This window comes from Actinia tenebrosa, unplaced genomic scaffold, assembly GCF_029948245.1.
Source record: "Actinia tenebrosa isolate PJP-AT-01 unplaced genomic scaffold, QUT_ActTen_1.0 PGA_scaffold8__29_contigs__length_14323225, whole genome shotgun sequence".
NCBI lineage: Eukaryota > Metazoa > Cnidaria > Anthozoa > Actiniaria > Actiniidae > Actinia > Actinia tenebrosa.
In genome coordinates, this window is record NW_028292585.1 from 12,948,960 (window position 1) to 12,961,020 (window position 12,061).

The 12,061-nt window shown below is 37.2% G+C and overlaps 1 protein-coding gene and 2 long non-coding RNA genes across 4 annotated transcripts; 1 reads left to right on the forward strand and 2 right to left on the reverse strand.

Moving 5' to 3' along the window:
- Positions 1–1,417: 1,417 nt before the first annotated feature.
- Positions 1,418–8,277, reverse strand: LOC116299357 (uncharacterized). Of its 2 annotated transcripts, none has more exons than XM_089040895.1 (5): positions 8,249–8,277; positions 5,558–5,685; positions 4,766–4,891; positions 4,225–4,345; positions 1,418–3,591 (listed from the first exon to the last, which is right to left on the reverse strand). In XM_089040895.1, the coding sequence occupies exons 1-5, from the start codon at positions 8,265–8,267 to the stop codon at positions 1,910–1,912; spliced, it is 2,076 nt and encodes a 691-aa protein (XP_088897021.1). In that variant the 5' UTR covers positions 8,268–8,277; the 3' UTR covers positions 1,418–1,909. The 2 variants fall into 2 exon arrangements, with proteins under 2 accessions (XP_088897021.1, XP_031563870.2); XM_031708010.2 differs by lacking the exon at positions 8,249–8,277 and adding an exon at positions 6,680–6,809.
- Positions 8,278–8,282: 5 nt separating this feature from the next.
- LOC148905228 (uncharacterized) lies at positions 8,283–12,061 on the forward strand. The gene is made up of 2 exons (XR_016121855.1): positions 8,283–9,931; positions 10,121–12,061. It is a non-coding gene; the product is annotated as an uncharacterized LOC148905228 (long non-coding RNA).
- LOC148905229 (uncharacterized) lies at positions 10,014–10,883 on the reverse strand. The gene is made up of 2 exons (XR_016121857.1): positions 10,765–10,883; positions 10,014–10,409 (listed from the first exon to the last, which is right to left on the reverse strand). It is a non-coding gene; the product is annotated as an uncharacterized LOC148905229 (long non-coding RNA).

Consider the following 12,061-nt stretch of genomic DNA (forward strand, 5'->3'; position numbering starts at 1 on the left):
TTAAGCAGTACTTAGAATACGATAGCGCGGTAATGATCCTTGGTAGCACGGAGAATTTGTCTGGTATGGGACCAATGGACTTGAAAATGTGGGATGGAGCGGTGATTAGTGTAGATAACTATGCAGGATCTTTGGTCATTTTGTTCCCGACTCGATACTGATTACAAAAACAGCTTTTCTTGACCGTTTTAAATAGCGCTCGATAGATTTCGGACAATAAATTGAGATGCAACTTGGATTTTTCACTGACCCCTTCGCCCATATGTTCTGTTCAACTAGAAATAAAAAATGGCAGACAAGGGGACGATGGCGCTACAAAATCAAGGCTTATTCCTCGTTTAATTACGACTGATGTACAGCCAGAGATAAGTTAAGTAACTACAAACATTAAGTCGTGAGGAATCTTTGGTAACAGGACTTATGTTACTTTTTTATGTCAGTATTGGCTTTGCTAGTTGTCATGGTAAACCAAGTTTCAAAGGTTGCAAAATCTTTTCTTGTGACCCGAGATTCAATTGCACGAGTAAACAAGTAGAGTTCTTTACGTGATATTTTCCCTCCAAAACTTTTCACCATATCAAGTGTTCGGTGCAATTCTACTAGATTCAACTAGACTCTGCCATTGCATATATGCATGCACATATTCAGTTTCTGGGAAGAGTTTCATCATGGTCTGTACTTCACATAGCCTTTGACAGAATTCAAATCGACCACGTGATGCTAATGTTGTACCACGTGGACAATTTTTTAAACCAAGTGATCGGAGTGCAATTAAGTTTTCATCACGTATTGGGGGGAAAAAACATGCCCACGTGGTACAACATTGGCATCACGTGATCGATTTGAATTGCACTTGTGGTTTACATAACAGACGCTACGAAGGCGATTAACAAAATCCCAACTGCCTCGGTCTACTGGGAAGAGTAGTAATTTTGCTTTTTTCGACTCATGATTTGAACCTCGAGTAATCGACATAATAACCATGGCCACCTTCATTATCAACAACCACCATACTCATGCGATGCTTATTATATAGGTCCTGGCTAAACGAGGAAGCATGTTTCCCGCGCGCAAGTTTTCACGATTTTTCCATGCAACAAATTTTGCTTCCAAGACGCAAAAAATATTTCTGCTGTGGGGGAGAAACATTTCATGCTTCCAAGACGCATGGAAACAATATTTCCCGATGTTTCCTCGTTTAGCCACGTAAGTCAACATTCTAAAAGTTCGTTACTTAGCAACGCTAGCTCTATCTTGAAAAAGCGCAAGCTCTAACCGATGTTGAGTAAACATGTTTCCCGATATGTTAAGTGTATGTAATGTTAAGTGTATGTTCCCTGACAGTTTTGCCACCTTTGAAAACATTTAAGAAAACATGTTTCCTCGTTAAGCCAGGGCCTTACGAAAACACGTCATCAAAGATTCTTTCTCGTTTATTCTATAATATGCTTCCAGTTTTAGTAAGAACTTCACTTATACGTCTCCAAGTTATTCTAGAGACATGTGTACCAGTAGTACTAATGTAACTCAAATGTCTCTATATCTAAGTAATTCAAATTCCTTTTATAAAGATCACATGATGACTTAAATATATAAATACAATTCGGATTAGTTACTTTCTTTGCTTAAATGCCTTGAAGCCTGTATAGAGGCTTGAGTTTTCACATGACGTCACATATGTTTTTACATGACGTCACAGCGCCCATGTTGGTGTACCAAAACAATACACGTTCTATCCTCCGTTAATTGAGCTTTATTTTTATGCAAAACTTGTGCAGTAAGTTTCTATTGTCTGGTACACCAATATGGCTGCCTTGTCACGTGAGTGAAAACGCCCTATCTATCAACTAACTATGTACAAAGCCTTATGTCTATTTCTCTTGATTGATATATTCCTCCGAGTCTTTTGTCATTCTGTATGGGCGCGTTCATGTCTCTTTAGAGTACTCTGTTGTCTAAATGCCTTATTACAGTGTGAACACTGGTATGGTTTGACACCTGTATGGGAACGTTTATGTATCGTCAGATTGCCCTGACGGTTAAATGCCTTGTTACAGCATATACATTTGTATGGTTTTTCGCCTGTGTGGGTGCGTTCATGTATCTTTAGAGTGGCGTTTTCACTAAATGCCTTGTTGCAATATGTACATTTGTATGGTTTGACACCCGTATGGATACGTTCATGTCTTTTTAGATTACCCTGTTGTGTAAATGCCATGTCACAGTACGTACACTTGTAGGGTTTCACTTCTGTATGGGTACGCTCATGTGACGTTAGATGACTTTGTTTTTTGAATGCTTTGTTACAGTGGGTACACTTGTAAGGTTTGACACCTGTATGGATACGTTCATGTGTCTTCATATTGCACTGACGTGTAAATGTCTTATCACAGTATGTACACTTGAATGGTTTGTCACCTGTATGTATACGTTCGTGTTTCTTTAGATTACCCGGTATTGAAAATGTCTTGTCACAGTGAGAACACTTGTATGGTTTTACTCCTGTATGGACACGTTCATGCGTCTTTAAAGAACACTGAAATGTAAATGTCTTATCACAGGAGGAACACTTGTATGGTTTGACACCTGTATGGATACTTTCATGCATCCTCAGACTTTTCAATTGTGTAAATGCTTTATTACAGTGTTTACACTTGTATGGTTGGACACCTGTATGGGTACGTTCATGTGCCTTAAGACTATTTGAATGTCTAAATGGCTTATCACAGTATGTACACTTGTATGGTTTGGCACCAGTGTGAATAAGTTCATGCTGCTTTAAATGAATCTGATATGTAAATTCTTTGTTACAGTATGTACACTTGTATGAAGTGGTACCTGTATGGATACGTTCATGTGTCTTTAGTATACTCTTTTGAGTAAACGCCTTATCACAGTGTGTGCACTTGTACGGTTTGATCCCTGTATGGATGCGTTCATGTGACTCTAGATTACGCTTGCGTATAAATGCCTTGTTGCAGTATGTACACTTATATGGTTTGACTCCTGTATGGATACGTTCGTGTCTTACCAGATCATTTTTTCTTTTAAATGCCTTGTTACAGTAGGTGCAATTGCGTGCTTTTTCGTTTGTTGGTTTGGCACTTGTGTGAATAAGTTCATGTTTCTTTAAATTAATCTGATATGTAAATTCTTTGTCACAGTATGTACACTTGTATGAAGTGACGCCTGTGTGAATACGTTCGTGGTTCTTCAGAGTACCTTGTCGAGTAAATGCCTTATTACAGTGTGTGCACTTGTATGGTTTGATTCCTTTATGGATGCGTTCATGTGCATTTAGATAGCGCTTAATTGTAAATGCCTTGTTGCAGTATGTACACTTGAATGGTTTGACTTCTGTATGGGTACTTTCATGCCTTACAAGATCACTTTTTCTTTTAAATGCCTGGTTACAGTAAGTGCATTTGCGTACTTTTACATTTGGTGGTTTTGCACCTGTGTGGATAAGTTCATCACCTTGTTCTTCTGATTTTTCATTGACATGTTCTTGTGATATCTGTTGCGAACTGGGTAGGGTCTCCTCATCTCTATCATTGAAGCAACCACTATCCTTTAATGAATTGCTGTTTTCTATAAAAAATATATTGATATTGAGAACTGATTAGAGGTGGTGACGCAACCATAAGGGTTTCTTTCAGTCATGCACTTCTCTCTACAACAAGTCATGCCTCTCTGCAGCAAGTCAATAATATGCTGTTTTTTCATGGCAAATTACAGCCATTAATGCTGAGGTGGTATCTCTCAATTGTAAAAGGAAAAGAGATCACAGGATGGAAAGAATGGAAGGATAGAAAATGAAATGTATAGAAAGATAGGCTTGAGCATGAATGGAAAAGGGTAATGGATAATCAAAGGGCCAATCAGACAGATAGAGACAATCCATTGGGTGAATAGATAGAATACTCGAACAAATAATTTCATTTAATTTTTTTTATAGTGCCACAATAATAAGTTTATTTGGAGTCCAATAGGTTGCTGCCCAATATAACAAAATCATGGATCACCGCGTGACTAAAATATGGAGATGTGAATGGAGGATTATTGGATTAATGCAAAGATGGATAGATGAGATTAATCATAGTTGACAACTATGGATTAATGGATGGTTGGACATAGTAGGATGCATTGCCACCAACAGTAAAACAACTTGAAACAAATTAGCCTAAGTTTAATTTGTACAAAAGATAAGCACTATTGACGTACCTTGTTTAACATGTTTCTTCAAGCTTTGCATCTTCTGTCCATTACTACAGCCACAGTCATCAGTCTCTGTACACTGGATGTCTTCACAGGATACTGACAGTTGGCAATCATTGTTGTTTAACTAAACATACAATGATACAAAGTTATGCCAACAGGAATTCCAAGGGTGGATCCAGGGGGGGCAAAGTGGGGGGGGGGGGGGGGGGGGGGCTGAAGCCCCCCTTCAGCAGAAAAAAAAACAAAAATGAAGGGTTAGATGCTTTTTTTATTGTTTTCCATTGTGTTGATGGAAGAAACTCAATTAAATCCCCCCTAAACTCAATTAGCCCCCCCCTAAAAACCTGTTTGTAGAGATCAAGATAAAGATAATAAAAGGTGCTTGGAACACATATCAGAATCTCTATGCATTTACAAAAATTGAAAAGAAAACTGAGACATTAAATATAATGGCATGGAGGTAAATATTCAAATAAAATAATTAAAACAAGTGGATTTTGACATTTTGAGAATTAGAAGAACTGTTAAGAATTTTTAGACTTACTTGATCAGTACCACCTGCCCATCGATGTTTTCCTGTTTTCTTGTCATAGTAGAACAGAATTTCTCCTGATTTACATTCATATCCACACAAATCTGGATTACTTTCATCTGGTTTTGTCATGGAAATCTGTTGAGTAGCAAAATTTTGGTTTACAAATTGACAGTCTCATCAACGATGAAGTAATGTATATATTGAACAGAGCAAAAGTGATAAGATGGGAAAATGCTGCACCTAGGTTAGAGTGAAGTCACTAAATCTGTGAAACAGATATTAGACTAATACACATTAGTAGACCCTATTTCCATCTTTTTCTTTTGTGTCTATTTGACTATTACATGTTGACTAGTATTTTTGTTTTAAAAATCATTAAAACATGCAGTTAATGTATGTTTTATTTTACCAACATAAATAGTATTTATGATTAGCTTGGAGAATAGAGAGAAATATTTTGAATCTTCTGAAGATGATGGACATTACAAAGCTTTTAGTTAGTGGAATCCATTCCAGTGAAGTGATTGGGTTATAAAATAAATATAAACCCAGTGAAGTGATTGGGTTATAAAATAAATATAAACCCCTTCTTGCTCACTGGAATATCGGCTGATAATGTTCTTGGATGAGAAATGGTCCTCAAAATCATCTCCTCAAAATATTACATATGCCCTCAAAGCTTTGCTTCTCAGTGAACTGTTCTTTACGACCATTTTTCATACTTCAACATTATCAGCCAATATCCCAGGTCCCTGTTTACCCCATTGCCTAGCAACCAGTAATTATTAGCAGTCTACTTACGTTATCACCACCTGCCCATACGTGTTCTCCTGTTGTTTTGTTATAGTAGAACAGAATCTGTCCTGATTTACACTCATATCCAAACCAATCTGGATCTAATGCTTCTCCCTCTGCCATGGTTGATTGATCTACAAGCAGTGAAAATAGGTTTTTCAGGCCTCTACCAAATTAAAGAAATATTTAATAACTATTTGAATAACTAACAACTTTGTTGCTCTCTGCCTTGCCTCAAGCTTTTTTTTTCTGGCTCCTCCAGTTTTCCTCCCTTTATAAATATCAACATGCGTGTTGAGTGTTGTATGGATAAAATAGTAAATGTAGTAGTAGTGCGTGAGTGAGTGAAAGCAGGTTCTCATCGGTGAAATTAAACCACCCTCCCCCCCCCCCCCCCCCCACCCCACCCCTCCCTCCTATAAATAATAACCGGTCCCTAAATGAACACAACAAGCAAAAATAATTCTGTAACGCACTCAGGACAAAAAAAAGTTAGCAAAACCAAATTAAAATGAATATACTATGATTTAGGACGTTTACAAGATAGCATCATTTAACTACTACTACAAAGACTCTCCGCGCATTTTATTTCCTTTCTTATGAAGACAATTGGCGCTAATTGAAAACAATGGACATAAGGAGGCGGTATGTCGTCAATAGGTTCGGCTCAAGTGAAATTCAATGTTTGATCTCATTCATACAGACGTAGTGTTGAATAACATTTTCTAAAGGGATTTGTATAGAATATTCGCTTATCTCACAGTATAAATAATAGTTTCTGAGTGAATGAATTTACGTGGACTTTAGCGACAGTCATCGATCTTGTCACCACGTGACGAGAATATAAGCAACAATCATTATATCATGACATTAACGAAGGAGAGAATATCATCAAGCATGAGGCTTAGCTGGATAAGCCCCAAACTGGTTAAACAATTCGTAAAAACTGAAAGGAAATAAATTTAGAAAAAGTTTCAACGCTTGATGCTGTTGAAGACCTATCGCCTTTTGCTGACAAAGCTTCGCCGCAAAAAATAACCGTCCTATTATTGAAAGGACTCAAAAAAAAACACTGCAAAAATTACGAATTCCTTCACACTCTACCATAAGAAATCAATACTGACTTACCTAGCCTACCAGTTCACCAGAAAACAGTCTGATTTTGGGTGGAAAATGAATGACTCCAACGTCTTAGTATAACAACAATAACGCGTAGACTGCGCAACGATGCAATGTGATACAGTATGATTAGTATGGGCACATGCCGCCGTAGAGGTGAGCATTCGAAAACAATAGACAAAAAAGTCACGCTGTCTTTAAAAGGTCACGCAGTTCATCGTCACGCGTCATTTTTTCCTTACGAGGAGAACTCACACTGCTGAAAATACCTTGGAAGGAGACAAAACCTTTATATATCGGTAAGTTTACATCAAAATAAGTTTGTTGACAAAACATTTTATAATTCGAAGTTTTTTTAATAAAAATACTCATTTAGGCCTCAAGAACGCTGCTTGGGCTTCCTGCTTTTCCAAGATCCAAGTGATTAATTAGTGAATCATTTGGTCTACTAACAAGCATTTCCCCCGTCAAAAAAACAAATATTCTCCTATAGCCGCATAAACCTTGCTTTTTTACACAATAAGGTGGTCTCCTTTTATGTGCATGAGCTTTGACCTTAAAGTGCTACTACGACGAAAATCGCTCAAACTTGGATTCAGCTGAAACTTCCTAATACTCTTTAAAGGTCCAATAATCACTGTATGAAGTGTTTTCTCGATATTCTGGACGAAAGTATGATATTTTTACGATTATTTTTTGGAGTCTGTGACGTCATACACTCAACATCAAACATTGCTACATATATTTCTTTGTATATAAATCCTTAATTCATTTTATTCCTATGAAGCCCAAAGGGTGGCTAATGTGCTTATTTCACATTACTTGTGACTATAATTTATATTTTGGGGTGTTTGGGTATTTCTTTCTCCCTTTACTACTGATATTTTGATCATAAACTACAAAGAAATGTATGGAGCAATGTTCGATGTTGAGTGTATGACGTCACAGACTCCAAAAAATAATCGTAAAAATATCATACTTTCGTCCTGAATATCGAGAAAACACTTCATACAGTGATTATTGGACCTTTAAAGAGTATTTTTAGGAAGTTTCAGCTGAATCCAAGTTTGAGCGATTTTCGTCGTAGTAGCACTTTAACACTACACTCAATATAAAGATAGACGCCATGATGGCTTTCGTGTGTTGAGGGGCAGGGCGTAGCAAGGGTTTTTTCCTTGGAGGGTAGGGGACCAAGACCCGTTTTCAGAACATCGATTAGTTCGCCCTTACTCCATGGTTACCATCGTCCAATCAGATTGCGATTTGTAAAGATAGGCCCGGTTACAAAGTCAACCTTCCATAGTCACTTTCAACGGCATATCGAATTCACGGAATCAACGGAATCAACGGAATCTCTTTGAAACATATGGAAGTCAAACATCATTAAAATAAAGACAAATCAAATTAAAAGAAAAAGTTAAGAACTTCGTGCTCGGTCGTCCTCTAAGAAAAAAATTATATAAAACAACTCGATCGGAAACCCTATTATTAATAATATTATGATTTATCTACATAGAATGATTAACCAGGAAACAATGACATGTCAAAAACATAACTTTAGTCCAAATCATATCTAACCTTGAAAGAATCTGTTCATGGATCCAGCAAAACATTGCACATTTCAAGGGTGGATCCAGGGTAGTTTACGTGATTTCCGTAAACTACTCAATTTTTTTCAAAGCTACACATTTCTTTCTAAATAATGACAAAATATGTGTATTACATTATTCTAGCAACTACTAGAAACGACTCACTTGGTTGTTTTTCAGTTAATTAATTAAAGAAAAGTCAAACAAAAATGAGTAATCTCGTCATTTCTGCCGATTTCTTACCGATTCCCGCAAAAAGTTTCGGGTTTCGGATATCTCCGTCGGTACGCATCGGAATGCTATCGGAAAACGATCGGAAAACAGCCTTTGTCAAATAGAACCTCAGGGAGTGAGCGTGCGTAGTTGTAGAGCTAGGCCGGTGTGATAATCGTAAACTACTCAAAGACTTCTCTGATTGGCTGGAAACACATTGATTGTTTTGGAAACCACTCAAACCCTTTTCTGATTGGCTATCTACTTTGCAAACTACCTCATAAACTACCAGCAAAACTATAAAAAGCTAGGCCTACCCCCGTTGGGTCTCTTTCGTTCTTATGATTAGAGTCATAGACTTGCTGTAGTTTGAACGAAGGATTTTGAAGTAAAGAATATTCTACAATGCGTGGCGACCCGATTTGCAGGAGGGAGGACTGTTCTCCTTTCGACATTGGCTTGTACTTTAAAAGAAATTGGCTCTTCATCACCACAAGATAAGCTGGGGTTCATTGAGAATGTGTGGAAACCAGGTGAGATTTTTGATTTCCCAGTGTCAATAGAAAATAGAAAGCCTCGTAAGTTTGTCTTTGAATGGCTTAGAAGATATCCCTGGCTTGCATACTCTAAATATCTCGATGGAGCATTTTGTTTTCCGTGTGTTTTGTTTGGAGTAGAATCTGGTAGAAATGCTCATAAATTAGACAAGTTGTTGAAGTCACCACTCAAATGTTGGACTTCAGCGGCTTCGAGACTTACAAAACACGCCAGCGGTAAATGTGAGATGCACAATTTTGCTGTAATTGCCATGGATAACTTTTTGAAAACAATGAGGCAGCAAACGGTCCCAGTAGATCAGCAGTTGAATAACATTATTCAACAGCAAATCGATAGAAATAGGACGGTCCTTAAGTCTTTGTTTGAAACGATAATTTTCTGTGGGCGAAACAACATAGCTCTCCGGGGTCAACGCGATGATGACCCAACAAATGCTAGTCTATCAGGAAATTTTCAGGTCCATTTCAACCCTCCGTAATCTTAAGAACTACTTAAGAAATACTATGGCCCAAGACAGAATGAATGAACTGGCACTGATGCATTCCCACAGAGACATGGACTTAGATCTTGAGGAAATAATAGATTTATTTGCTACTTTAAATCCTAGACGAATGAGAATGGAGAATATCTTACAGTAATATTTTATATAATATTTTTTTGACCACCAGTGCTCTTAGAGTACTTGTGAGTTATGTTCCATCTGGATTAATAATTATCTGATTTTTAATCCTTAAACTGATGGGGAACAGTACAGGAACAAGGTGGAATTTTTAAAAACTTATTCTTTTCTGAAATCTATAATATTATTCACTGGGTTTTAATTAAGCTTGAATGGTCTTTACATATTCTCAACTGAACTCAGCAATGAACTCATCTAGTGGAACACCTCAATCTAAATAAGGTAATGTATTCATTTTGTATAATTTGCTAGTACATGTATGATATTGTGACTGTATGTTCTCTATTTTTCATAAAGTATTCAATTTGCTGCCATGCCACTTTTCCTTTAATAGCATATATTTTGCATTGTACTTTTACATACTAATACTTTTGATGTCATTTTTTCACATGATGTCCTTTGATGTGCTAGATTCTTCAACTGAGATAAATCTGTACAAGGATCTTGACTGCAGACAGCATGGTATGCTAGATGTATCCTTTTAGGTAGTTTATAACTATTAGGGGTATGGTGGGTTGGGTATAAATTGATTGGTCTGTCAGAGTAAACTACTCATGTCCAAACCCTGGATCCACCCCTGCATTTTCCCATCGTTTTATGACAAGTTGGACGCCATTTTGTAAGCACAGGTAGCCCAATTTTCAAACACAGGAAGCCCAGTTTTTCTAAGGTTGACTTCGATAGGCAGCTTTGTCTTTACCTTCGACCTCGTGGTGTGAACATGGAGACTTCTGTAATTTATTTCCAACATATTTCTTTATTTCTGCATTCCTATCTCTTCTTCTTTATGTCTATGGGCTTCCTGTGTTTGAAAATTGGGCTACCTGTGCTTACAAAATGGCGTCCAACTTGTCATAAAACGATGGGAAAATGTGCAATGTTTTGCTGGATCCATGAACAGATTCTTTCAAGGTTAGCTATGATTTGGACTAAGGTTATGTTTTTGACATGTCATTGTTTCCTGGTTAATCATTCTATGTAGATAAATCATAATAATATTAATAATAGGGTTTCCGATCGAGTTGTTTTATATAATTTTTTTCTTAGAGGACGACCGAGCACGAAGTTCTTAACTTTTTCTTTTAATTTGATTTGTCTTTATTTTAATGATGTTTGACTTCCATATGTTTCAAAGAGATTCCGTTGATTCCGTTGATTCCGTTGATTCCGTGAATTCGATGTGCCGCACTTTCAAATTCTTTACTTTGCAAAAAAAGTGTACTACTAGTAGTAGCTTCCAGGTTTATGAGGATTTCATAAGGTTGAATTCAGGATCTGAGAAAATAATACCGTTTTCTGGATACAAGAATCATTGAGCTGTGGCGCTGAAGGGATTTTGCAAGCAAATGAATGATAAAACATGTTTTGCCATCGAACATAAGCTAAGTGGTGTCAACCCGGGTATCGAGCTGGACTTACCAGCCTTCTTATTTTCACAAACTGCTCTAAAACAGCTAAAAACCACTCAGAAAGACGTTCAATACCATTAACAACAATTACACTGGAGCAAGGTATGTTCAAAACTTTTTTTTAAGAACTACATATTTCTTCGTCCCATACATTTACAGAATACAGTAAATGCTTTTATACACACCACAAAACTTTGCTTTGGCACTGCTTGTGCTTCGATTTCTTAAAATGGCCTCTTCACCTCATATGACTAATTTGCGTTACAATATGTGTGAAAACCATTATAATAAGGACACTAGAGAAAAACGTTTGCGCATGCGTGCACTTCAGCACGTTGAAGAGTTTGAGTGAGAGAATAAATATTCGTTTTCTCCAAGTATACAAAATGTTCGAGAGTATACTTTTGTCAGATCAAGATGAATTGTGAATATCGTTGATCAAAAAAAACTGTCACATTTGATTTACATATGTTTCACTAATCAATTTGATTGACTTATTACACTGAGTTAATGGCACACACATAAAGTCGCCTTTGCAGTATCCTAGGATCTAGAAGTTTTACTAGAGAAGCTACCTTTTATGGTAGCCTGCGTATCGTAGGGTTGGGGATTCGGAGAGGACTGGAAACGAGGGGGGAGGGAAAAGGGAGAAGTGAGGGCATACCGGACTCCCTTTTCTCTCCGCCCCCCTCCTTTCCAGTCCCCCTCAGACTGACTTCGGAATTCCACAAGTATTTCACTCGTTTTCTCCTAAAATTCATTTTGGGATTCCCGCGTCAGCCAATGAATTTTACTATACAATTTCAATGCGTATTCAATTACGGTCGTCTTAGACTTGGGATCAGCTGTCTCTGGATCAAAGCGAGATGACGGAGTGCATTACAGCAAAGGTACTTGAAAAAAATTGTTAGAAAAGACCACAAATAAAGTCGATACTCCAGAA